Source organism: Balaenoptera borealis (genome assembly GCF_965194805.1).
Source record: "Balaenoptera borealis genome assembly, chromosome: 17".
NCBI lineage: Eukaryota > Metazoa > Chordata > Mammalia > Artiodactyla > Balaenopteridae > Balaenoptera > Balaenoptera borealis.
The window spans coordinates 45,465,119-45,478,157 of NC_138876.1; the positions used below are offsets into that span (position 1 = coordinate 45,465,119).

Here is a 13,039-nt window from a genome sequence, read left to right on the forward strand (position 1 = left end):
AAAATATTTGAAAAGATTATAGTCAAAAACTTCCATAACATGGGAAAGGAAATAGCCACCCAAGTCAAGTAAGTGCAGAGAGTCTCAAACAGTATAAACCCTTGGTGAAACACACCAAGACACATATTAATCAAACTAACAAAAATTAAATTCAAAGAAAAAATATTAAAAGCAGCAAAGAAAAGCAAAAAATAACATACAAGGGAATCCCCATAAGGTTATCAGCAGATTTTTCAGCAGCCAGAAGGAGTGGCAGGATATATTTACAGTGTTAAAAGGGAAAAACCTGTAACCAAGATTACTCTACCCAGCAAGGATCTTACTGACATTCGACAGAGCAATCAAAAACTTCACAGACAGGCAAAATAAGAGAATTCAGCACCACCATACCAGCTTTACAACAAATGCTAAAGGAAATTCTCTAAGCAGGAAACAAGAGAAGAAAAAGACCCACAAAAACAAACCCAAAGAAATTAATAAAATGGTAAGAGGAACATACATATCAATAGTTACCTTGAATGTAAATGGATTAAATGCTCCAACCAAAAGACCCAGGCTGGCTGAATGGACACAAAAACAAGACTCATATATATGCTGTCTACAAGAGACCCACTTTAGACCTAGGGACACATACAGACTGAAAGTGAGGGGACAGAAAAAGATATTCTATGCAAATCAAAAGAGAGCTGGAGTAGCAATTCTCATATCAGAGACAATAGACTTTAAAATAAAGAATTTTACAAGAGACAAATGAGGACACTACATAATGATCAAGGGATCAATCCAAGAAGAAGATATAACAATTACGAATATGCACCCAACATAGCATCACCTAAATACATAATGCAAATGCTAACAGCCATAAAAGAGGAAATTAACAGTAACACAGTAGTAGTGGGGGACTTTAACACCCCACTTACACCAAAAGACAGATCATTCAGACAGAAAATAAATAAGGAAACACAGTTTTAAATGACACAATAGACCAGATAGATTTAATTGATATTTATAGACGTTCCACAAAAAAGCAGCAGAAGACATTTTCACCTCAGTGCACACAGAACATTCTCCAGGATAGATCACATCTTGGGTAGCAAATCAAGCTTCAGAAAACTTAAGAAAATTGAAATCATATCAAGCATCTTTTCTGACCACAACACTATGAGGTTAGAAATCAATTACAGGAAAAACCTGTAAAAATCACAAACACAAGGAGGCTAAACAGTGCGCTGCTAAATAACCAAGAGATCACTGAAGAAATCAAAGAGGAAACAAAAAAAAAATACATAGAAACAAATGACAATGAAAAGACAATGACTGAAAACCTATCAGATGCAGCAAAAGAAGTTCTAAGAGGGAAGTTTATAGAAATTCAACCTCATCTTAAGAAACAAGAAAAATCTCAAATAAACAGTCTAATCTTACAGCTAAAGCCACTAGAGAAAGAAGAACAAACAAAACCCAATGGTAGTAGAAGGAAAGAAATCATAAAGATCAGAGAAGAAATAAATGAAATAGAGACAAAGAAAACAATAGCAACGATCACTAAGACTAAAAGTTGGTTCTTTGAGAAGATTAAAAACAAATTGATAAACCTTTAGCCAAACTCATCAAGAAAAAAAGGGAGAGGACTCAAATCAATAAAATTAGAAATGAAAAAGGAGAAATTACAATGGACACAGCAGAAATACAAAAGATCATAAGAGACTACTGCAAGCAATTATATGCCAATAAAATGGACAACATGGAAGAAAAGGACAAATTCTTGGAAAGGTACAACTTTCCAAACGTGAACAAGGAAGAATGACAAAATATAAACAGGTCAATCACAAGTAATGAAATTGAAACTGTAATTAAAAATCTTCCAACAAACAAGAGTCCAGGATCAGATGTCTTCACAGGCAAATTTTACCAAGCATTTAGAGAAGAGCTAACACCTTTTCTTCTCAAACTCTTCCAAAATATTGCAGAGGGAGGAACACTTCTGAACTCATTCCACAAGGCCACCAACACCCTGATACCAAAACCAGACAAAGATATCACAAAAAAGAAAATTACAGATCAATATTACTGAAGAACATAGACACAACAATCCTCAACAAAATACTAACAAACAGAATCCAACAACACGTTAAAATGATCATACACCATGATCAAGTGGGATTTATCTCAGGAATGCAAGGATTATTCAATATACGCAAGTCAAACAATATGATACACCATATTAACAAATTAAAGAATGAAAACCATACGATCATGTCAATAGATGCAGAAAAAGCTTTTGACAAAATTCAACACCCATTTATGATAAAAACTCTCCAGAAACTGGGCATAGGGGGAACATACCTCAACACAGTAAAGGCCATATAAGAAAAACCCACAGCAAACATCATTCTCAATGCTGAAAAACTGAAATCACTTCCTCTAAGATCAGGAACAAGACAAGGATGACCACTCTCGCCACTCTTATTCAACATATTTTTAGAAGTCTTAGTCATGCAAATCAGAGAAGAAAAAGAAATAAAAGGAATACAAATCGGAAAAGAAGAAGTAAAACTGTCACTGTTTGCAGGTGACGTGATACTATACATAGAAAATCCTAAAGATGCCAAAGAAAACTATGAGAACTAATCAATGAATTTAGTAAAGTTGCAGGATATGAAATTAATGTGCAGAAATCTCTTACATTCCTATACACTAACAACAAAAGATCAGAAGGAGAAATTAAGGAAACAATCCCATTTACTACTGCAACAAAAAGAAAAAAAACAGCTAGGAATAAACCTACCTAAGGAGGCAAAAACCTGTATGCAGAAAAGTATAAAACACTGGTGCAAGAAATCAAAGATGACACAAACAGATGGAGAAATATGCCATGTTCTTGGATTGGAAGAATCAATAATGTGAAAATGACTATACCACCCAAAGCAATCTACAGATTCACTGCAATCCCTATCAAATTACGAATGGCATTCTTCACAGAATTAGAACAAAAAATTTTACAACTTGTATGGAAACACAAAAGACCTCGAATAGCCAAAGCAATCTTGAGAAAGAAAAATGTATCTGGAGGAATCAGACTTCCTCACTTCAGACTATACTACAAACCTACAGCAATCAAGACAGTATGGTACTGGCACAAAAACAGAAACATAGATTAATGGAACAGGATAGAAAGCCCAGAGATAAACCCATGCACATGTGGTCACCTTATCTTTGACAAAGGAGGCAAGAATATACAATGGAGAAAAGACAGCCTCTTCAATAAGTGGTGCTGGGAAAACTGGACAGCTACATGTAAAAGAATGAAATTAGAACATTACTTAACACCATACACAAGAAACACATAATGGATTAAAGTGCTAAATGTAGGACTGGACACTATAAAATGCTTAGAGGAAAACACAGGAAAAACACTCTCTGAGATAAACCACAGCAAGATGTTTTATGACCCACCTCCTAGAGTAATGAAAGTAAAAACAAAAATGAACAAATGAGCCCTAATTAAAATTGAAAACTTTTGCACGCAAAGGAAACTATAAACAAGACAAAAAGACAACCCTCAGACTGGGAAAAAAATATTTGCAAACGAAGCAACGGACAAAGGATTAATCTCTAAAATATACAAAGAGCTCATGCAGCTCAATATCTAAAAAACAAACAACCCAATCCAAAAATGGGCAGAAGACCTAAATAGACATTTCTCCAAAGAAGACATACAGATGGCCAAAAGGCGCATGAAAAGATGCTAACATGACTGATGTTTAGAGAAATGCAAATCAAAACTACAATGAGTTATCACCTCACACAGGTCAGAATGGCCATCAACAATAAATCTACAAACAATAAATGCTGGAGATGGTGTGGAGAAAAGGGAACCCTCTTGCACTGTTAGTGGGAATGTAAACCGATACAGCCACTGTGGAGAACAGTATGGAAGTTCCTTTTAAAAACTAAAAATAGAACTAGCATATGACCCAGTATGAGCATATACCCTGAGAAAACCATAATTCAAAAGCCACATGTACCTCAATGTTCATTGCAGCAATATTTACAATGGCCAGGACATGGAAGCAACCTAAATGTCCAACAACAAATGAATGGATAAAGAAGATGTGGTACACATATACAATGGAATATTACTCAGCCATAAAAAGGAATGAAATCGGGTCATTTGTAGAGATGTGGGTGGACTTAGAGTCTGTCATACAGAGTGAAGTAAGTCAGGAAGAGAAAAACATATATCGTATATAAATGCATATATGTGGTATCTAGAAAAATGGTACAGAAGAACCTATTTCCATGTCAGGAATACAGTTGCAGACATAGAGAATGGACATGTGGACACAGAGGGGGAAGGGGAGGGTGGGATGAATTGGGAGATTAGGACTGACATATATACACTACCATATGTAAAATAGATAGCTAGTGGAAGCCTGCTGCATAGCACAGGAAGCTCAGCTCGGTGCTCTGTGATGACCTAGATGAGTGGGATGCCGGGGTGAGAAGGAGGTCCAAGAGTGAGAGGATATATGTGCATATATTGCTGATTCACTTCTTTGTACAGCAGAAACTAACACAACATTGTAAAGCAATTATACGCTAATAAAAAATTGAGTAAGAGTACAAAAACAGTTATAAGCTGCATAAGATTAGGAAAGTAATAATTTTGCTCTCAATAGATATTAGATAATAGCTAAAGATGGCACAAATAGGAAACCAAAGACTCAATGCTAAATTTCATACACAATTACCTAATTAAAGTCAAGTTATGTATTGACTGGTAGGAATAAGTTATGGCCTAAAGCTGCTATTTAGGAAAGTGAGTAATCTTGACTTGCCTATATACTGCTGCTGGGCGTGCACACTGGAAGAATCTTTGACTAAGTAACTACACTTTTGGGAATCTATCTTACAGAACTACTTGTATAAGAGTGCAAAGAGAATACAAACAAGGATATTTACTTCAGTGCTGTTTGTCCCAGTGGAAATTTGGAAACAACCTGAAAATCCAAAACAACTGAAAGGGATTTGGTTAGAAATTTTAAGGTAAATGGGGCACTATGCAGCCTTTTTAATAAAATGATATAGAACAGTGTGCACTTGTATTGATCATATAGTATACACATTGTTGGAAAGAAACATACACATATATATCAATGTCATTACATGTGTAAAAATGTTTGGAAGGATACATTCCAAGAAATTAGCAGTGGAGATCAGTATCAGGGGAAAGAGAAGTGAGTGAGAGCCTTTGACATTTTCTCTTATACACCTATATAATTCTGTGTTGCTAAATTTTAAAAAATAGTTAAATATTACTTTCATAAATAAAATAAGAAATATCTATACTATTTTAATAAAGGATTTATTAAAGTATTTTGAATACTAGGTCTATAATTTAGTAAACTGACAAACTAAATAAAAGCAACAGAATGAAAGTTTTAGATACTTGGACCCGTTAATTGGCTTCTACTAAAGAGCACAAGAAATCCATTTTCCATGTCAAACACTGCCCCTCCCACATAAAAGGGAGTATTTTTGCTGGGTGTGAGTCTACATATTTCATTTGCTAACACTGAAAATTTTGGTTTTAATTAGAATCCATTTTGATTAGAATATGTTTACTTTATATTCACAAAATAATGAAAAATGAAACTTCACTCTGGAAATTAAAATGCATATTCTTGAACAGAGGGGGAGTATTATATCACACAATTAGGAGTACAATCACTGGGTTTAAAAATATAGAGCAATTCTGTTGAATTAAAACCCCTTAACTAGTTCCCTAACTAAAATTATGCAGGAAAATCATAGTCAAAGCTTTTTAAATAAATATAGAGTAGGTCCTTAATCTTGTTCTATTATTAGAGAAGACAAATTTTTGAGAACGAAGAATAAATCTCAAAAGTATTTGCCTTTTCATATTTCTAGCCTATTACTTTTGTTTCCACCCACAAAAACGAAGAAAATAAATGAAGAGGCCACTAAATCAGGAATTTGTTAAGACATCTCTCCCCACCGAATCACTTGTTTTGCAAGTGACATTCCAGAATGGTTTAGGCAAGGTATGGGACAAAGTGGTTTTTACATACCAAGGGATCAGCTTTGCAATAAAATAATGAAAGGCTCTGCACAATATATTTGAAGTCAATAATGAAGTTGTATTAAACAACAATTTAAAAATATATTCAAGCTGGTGGAATATATTCTTGTGAAACTTATTGTACTAATTACAATTCTCATGCTATGAACAAATTAATAAGGGCCAACTCTTTCTTCAGTGAAATATATGCTTGAGCAAAACTCATGGATAAAGATAAATTCCTTGAGATCTCAACTATCTTTTAGGTTATTCCAGAACTCCTAATCTATGACATTAATTTCAGGGTTTGTAGAAATATGTAAGACAGTGTTCTTTTTTATTCTAAAGCAAGTAATGGGTGTGATTGGCTTTAAATAAACTTACCACATAGTTCTTCTGTGTCAAGATTGCTGAAAAGATGAAAAAAAGTATTATTATTTAGGTAATATTTAAGTTTTTAAATAGTTAAATACAGTTATTCCCCAATCTGTATTGTTATATTAATAGATGATATGTAGTTATGGTATTTTCTCTTATAGATTCTACACTGTTTAAGTAGTCAACCAAATATTAGCAATGATTATCAGATTTTGTCTTTAAACAGATAATTCTTGGGATTTGTGTTTCCCCCAGGTCATGCTGGGGGAATACTGCATAATTTTAAAGAATGTAGGCTCTGGAGCCAGAACGCTTGAGTTGAAATCCTAACTCCACCATTTACCATCTATGTGACCCTGAGTACTTTTCATCTATGTGTCTCAGTTCCTCAGTCCCAATACGGGGATAATAATAATTTCTGTTTCATAGGAATGTCATAGTATTTAAATTGGTTAATAAATATAAAGCAGTTAAAAGGTAATTGACACAAATTAAACACTTAATAAATGTTAGCTGTCATATTCCTGACTTGGTAGAACTGCTAGAACTTCCATATCTAAATTCAACTTCTGGGTTAAGTTTGATTCAATGCTTATTTCAAATGATTTCTAAAATATAATGAAGAGTTACATTGTTTAATATTTACATGTAAACAATAGAAACACATTACTATAATGAAAATAACTTCAAAAGAGCCAGATGAACTGTTAGCAGATATAATACATTACTATCAGAAGAATAATGTCTTGACCAAGGAAGATATGGTACAAGAATTCAAGAATGGTCCAATATCAAGCAATACATCAACATAACACTACATCATAATTTAAAGGAGAAAAACCATCATATTAACAAATACTAAATGGGAATTTAATAAAATTCAACATTCATTCCTATTTTTTAAAGTTTAAGTGAAATAGGAATACAAGTAAACCTTTTGAAGATGAAGACTAATAAAAACCAACTGCAAACAACAGTTAACTGAAAATCTTTGACTACACACAGATGGTACATGTCAAAACTCAATGTAAATAAACTTCATAATTCAGTCCTCCTTTAAGAAGTAGTCAGGTTGATAAACAAGAGGGACACTGGTGTAAGCATTTCAAACACCAGTCCTTTTACCAGTTCCATCACTAAATTTGTTATATAATTTTAAATTCAGGACTTTATCTTAGGACATTGAATATTTGATCCTGGGCAAATGACATCTCCATACTAGAGTAAGTCTTTTTGTAGAGTAGTATTTGCCATCAGATAGAATATGCAAATCCTTCTGTAATAGCTTTGGTGTGGACTCCTCTTTGTTCATTTATTTATCTCACAAACATATACTGCTATGTGTCAGGCATTGTTCTAACTGCCATAGATAAATAGGTTGCAAGAACTACTGAGATGAATATCTCAGATCACTAGTCTCTAGCAGCTCAATTTAGAGGTAGACTTATGCAATAAATAAATAAAATGCAATAAAATAGTCAGGGGGGAAGTTGTTAACTGGCAAAAGTTATCAGGGACTATATAATAGAGGATAAAATTTGAAGACTAATTCTCAAAGGTTAAATACAAGTAAAAAAGACAAAGAAAGGAGGAAAATTCCAGTTAGAGAAATACCATTTGCAATAAAAATTTGAAGTGTTAAGAGTATGTTACAAAATTTCTAAATTACTAAACTGCTCAGAAAACTGAATAATTCCTGTGGCTAGAACATAGCTCATTATGAAAAAGAATCAAACTAAAAAATGAAAAGCCTCATGTGATAGTCTAAGAAATTTCTACTTTTTCTTTTTGTCTATTTGGAATCAAAGAATTTAAAGGTGAATGGTATGAACTACAGTCTGGGCAAGAATGTGGCAAGGAGTGCTCAAGACCATCCACGGGGGCAAGAAGAAATACTTTTTATTTTTCTGGAAAAATGTATTTAATTTATTTATTTATTTTCCTAGAGTTTCATTGAGATATAACTGACATATAGCACTGTATAAATTTAAGGTATACAGAATAATGATTTCACTTATATACATCAGGGCATGATTATCATAATATGTTTGGTGAACATCCATCATCTCATACAGATACAAAATTAAAGAAACTAAAATTTTTTCCTTGTGATGAGAACTCAGAATTTACTCTCTTAAAAAATTTCATATATAATATACAGTGTTAATTATATTTATCATGTAGTACATTACATCCCTAGTACTTATATACCTTGTAACTGAAAGTTTGTACTTTTTGACTGACTTCCTCCAATTCCCCCTTCCCCAACACCCTGCCTCTGTAACCACAAAACTGATCTCTCTTTCTATGAGTTTGTTTGTTTTGGGAGTATAATTGACCTACAACACTATGTTAGTTCCTGTTACACAACATAGTGATTCAGTATTTCTATACATTTAGAATAATCACCACCATAAGTCCAGTTAAGTTCTGTCACCATACAAAGATATTATATAAGTAATGACTATATATCCCACGCTATACATTTCATACATGTGACTCATTAATTTTGCAACCGGAAGTTTATACCTCCTAATCTCCCTCACCTATTTCTTTCCTCCCCCCATTCCCTCCCCCTGGCAATCACCAGTTTGTTCTCTGCATCTGTTTCTGTTTCTGTTTCATTATGTTTGTTCATTTGTTTTGTTTCTTACATTCCACATATAAGTGAAACCATACAACATTTGTCTTTCTCTGTCTGCTTACTTCACTTAGGATAATACTCTCTAGGTCCATTCATGTTGTCTCAAATGGCAAGACTTTATTCTTTTTAAATGGCTAATATTCATGTATATTTATGTATATATGTCACATCCTTTATCCATTCGTCTATCAATAGACACTCAGGTTGCTTCCATATCTTAACTATTGTAAATAATGCTGCAATGAACATAGGGATGCATATATCTTTTCTTTTTTCCAAAAAGAATAACCAGCATTTATTGACTGTTTACTATGTTCCAGGTACTGCTATAAACATTTTATGTAAAAAATTATGTAACTTTTTATTATGGGAAATTTTAAACTTAAGAAATAAAGGAAAGATCATTATGGATAAACAACAAGATCCTCCTGTATAGTACAGGAAACTATATTCAATATCCTGTGATAAACCATAATGGAAAAGAATCTGAAAAAGAATATATATATATCTATAACTGAGTCACTTTGTTGTACAGCAGAAATTAACACAGCATTGTAAATCAACCATACATCAATAAATTTTTTTAAAAATTAAAGATCATTAAAAAAAACTTTATGTATGCATTGCCCACTTTAAATCATTATCATCAACATTTTAACATTTTGCCATATATGTTTTATTAACCACCATCATTCTCCTCCCTCAATTTTTTTTCTGGAGTATTTAAAGCAAATGCCAGATGTCCTATAATTCACTCATAAATATCTTAAATACATTCTTAACTTTTAAAATATATTAGCTATTTTAGTCATCAAAAGCAGATACTACTATTATTCCCATTTTACATATGTGTAAACTGAGGCAAATGTTATTGAGTGATTCAAACCCTGGAGTCTAATGGCCAGCCTCCAAGGTGGCCCCTGACCCCTGCCTCCTGGTATTCACATTTTGTGTAAGTTCCCTCACAAGTTACACCAGGGTGGGCCTGGGAGACCATGCATATATCTTTTCTAATTGGTGTTTTTGTTTTCTTCAGGAGTGGAGTTAGTTCTATTTTTAATTTTTTGAAGAATCTCCATACTGTATTCTACAGTGGCGGCACCAGTTTACATTTCCACAAACAGTGCATGAAGGTTCCCTTTTCTCCACATCCTCACCAATACATGTTATTTATTGTATTTTTGATAATAACCATTCTGACAGGGGTGAAGTGATATCTCGTTGTGGTTATGCTTTGCATTTCCCTGATGATTTGATGTTGAATATTTTTCATGTACATGTTGGTGATCTGTATGTCTTCTTTGGAAAAATGTCGATTCAGATACTCTGCCCATTATTAAATGGGTTGTTTGCTCTTTTGATGTATGAATTCTTTGTTATTTTGGATATTAAGCCCTTATCAGAAGTTCCTTTAACATTTCTTATAAAACTGGTTTGGTGGTGCTGAACTCTTTTTGCATTTGCTTGTCTGTAAAAATTTTCATCTCTCCTTCAAATCTGGAGTAAGCCTGGCCAGATAGAGTTTCTTGTTGTAGGTTTTTCCCTTTCATCACTTAAAATATATCATGCCACTCCCTTCTGGCATGCAGTGTTCCTCCTTAAAAGTGAACTGATTGATAGACTTATGGGAGTTCCCTTGTATGTAACTTGTTGTTTTTTCCTTGCTGCTTTTAATAGTATCTCTTTAATTTTTGTCATTTTAATTACGTGTCTTGGTGTGTGTCCTAATGCAACCAGCCTCCTGGTAGGTGGGGCTGTTTCTCCAACTGGATATTTTTTTTTTCTTGAGATCTGCTACTACTGGTGCCACAGACTTGACAGTGGGTCAGGTCCCATTGCTAAAAAGCTAGACAGAGGATTCCAAGAGGGCACTTGCCAGCACTTTGTGGTAGAATGGGCTCCAAGAAAAGGCTGCAGCCAATATCTAGGTCCCCAATGGTTCCATACTAAAATACTATTAAAGTACTAAAGTGTTTCTCACCTAAAATATTACCTTACTGAGCTGTTTACCTAAGCCATTTAAAGATTCAGTGCAAAGGAAACTCTCCCATTTACCATTTCAACAAAAAGGATAAAATACCTAAAATGAACCTACCTAAGGGGACAAAAGACCTGTATGCAGAAATCTATAAGACACTGATGAAAGAAATTAAAGATGATACAAACAGATGGAGAGATATATCATGTTTTTGGATTGGAAGAATCAACATTGTGAAAATGACTATATTACCCAAAACAATCTACAGATTCAATGCAATCCCTATCAAACTACCAATGGCATTTTTCACAGAACTAGAACAAAAAATTTCACAATTTGTATGAATACAAAAAAAGACCCCGAACAGCCAAAGCAATCTTGAGAAAGAAAAATGGAGCTGGAGGAATCAGGGTCCCTGACTTCAGACTATACTACAAAGCTACAGTAATCAAGACAGTATGGTACTGGCACAAAAAAAGAAATATAGATCAATGGAACAGGATAGAAAGCTAAGAGATAAACCTACGCACATTTGGTCACCTTACCTTTGACAAAGTAGGCAAGAATATACAATGGAGAAATGACAGCCTCTTCAATAAGTGGTGCTGGGAAAACTGGACAGCTACATGTAAAAGAATGAAATAAGAACATTCCCTAAAACCATACACAAAAGTAAACTCAAAATGGATTAAAGAGCTAAATGTAAGGCCAGACATTATAAAACTCTTAGAGGAAACATAGGCAGAACACTCTATGACATAAATCACAGCAAGATCCAAAATAAACAAATGGGACCTAATGAAACTTAAAAGCTTTTGTACAACAAAGGAAACCATAAACAAGATGAAAAGACAACACTCAGAATGGGAGAAAATATTTGCAAATGAAGCAACTGACAAAGGATTAATCTCCAAAATTTACAAGCAGCTCAAGCAGCTTAATATCAAAAAAGCAAACAACCCAATCCAAAAATGGGCAGAATACCTAAATAGACATTTCTCCAAAGAAGACATACAGATTGCCAACAAACACATGAAAGGATGCTCAACATCACTAATCATTAGAGAAATGCAGATCAAAACTGCAATGAGGTATCACTTCATACCAGTCAGAATGACCAACATCAAAAAATCTACAAAAAATAAATGCTGGAGAGGGTGTGGAGAAAAGGGAACCCTCTTGCACTGCTGGTGGGAATGTAAATTGATAGAGCTACTATGGAGAACAGTATGGAGGTTCCTTCAAAAACTAAAAATAGAACTACCATATGACCCAGCAATCCCACTACTGGGCATATACCCTGAGAAAACCATAATTCAAAAAGAGTCATGTACCACAATGTTCATTGCAGTATTGTTTACAATAGTCAGGGCATGGAAGCAACCAAAGTGTCCATCAACAGATGAATGGATAAAGAAGATGTGGCACATGTATACAATGGAATATTACTCAGCCATAAAAAGAAACGAAAGTGAGTTATTTGTAGTGACGTGGATGGACCTAGAGTCTGTCATACAGAGTGAAGTAAGTTAGAAAGAGAAAAACAAATACTGCATGCTAATACATATATATGGAATCTAAAGAAAAAATGGTTCTCCAGAACCTAAGGGCAGAACAGGAATAAAGACACAGACGTAGAGAATGGTCTTGAGGACACGGAGGGGAGGAAGGGTAAGCTGGGAAGCAATGAGAGAGTGGCATTGACATATATACATTACCAAATGTAAAATAGATAGCTAGTAGGAAGCAGCTGCATAGCACAGGAAGATCAGCTTTGTGCTTTGTGACCACCTAGAGAGGTGGGATTGAGAGAGTGGGTGGGAGATACAAGAGGGAGGGGATATGGGGATTTATGTATATGTATAGGTGATTCACTTTTTTGCACAGCAGAAACTAATACAACAATGTAAAACAATTATACTGCAATAAAGATGTTAAAAAGGAGGAAAAAAAG

General features: G+C 34.0%; 1 protein-coding gene and 1 long non-coding RNA gene across 2 annotated transcripts in view; one reads left to right on the forward strand and one right to left on the reverse strand.

Moving 5' to 3' along the window:
• The window catches only part of NECAB1 (N-terminal EF-hand calcium binding protein 1), a 285,172-nt gene that overhangs the window by 143,470 nt on the left and 128,663 nt on the right, over positions 1 to 13,039 (reverse strand). The window contains exon 4 of the mRNA XM_082364108.1: positions 6,470 to 6,495. Coding sequence (XP_082220234.1) covers positions 6,470 to 6,495 — 26 coding nt within the window. The remainder of the gene's footprint in view (positions 1 to 6,469; positions 6,496 to 13,039) is intronic.
• LOC309615025 overlaps positions 1 to 13,039 on the forward strand; it is a 511,470-nt gene that overhangs the window by 58,326 nt on the left and 440,105 nt on the right. The gene's annotated exons all lie outside the window — the stretch shown is intronic.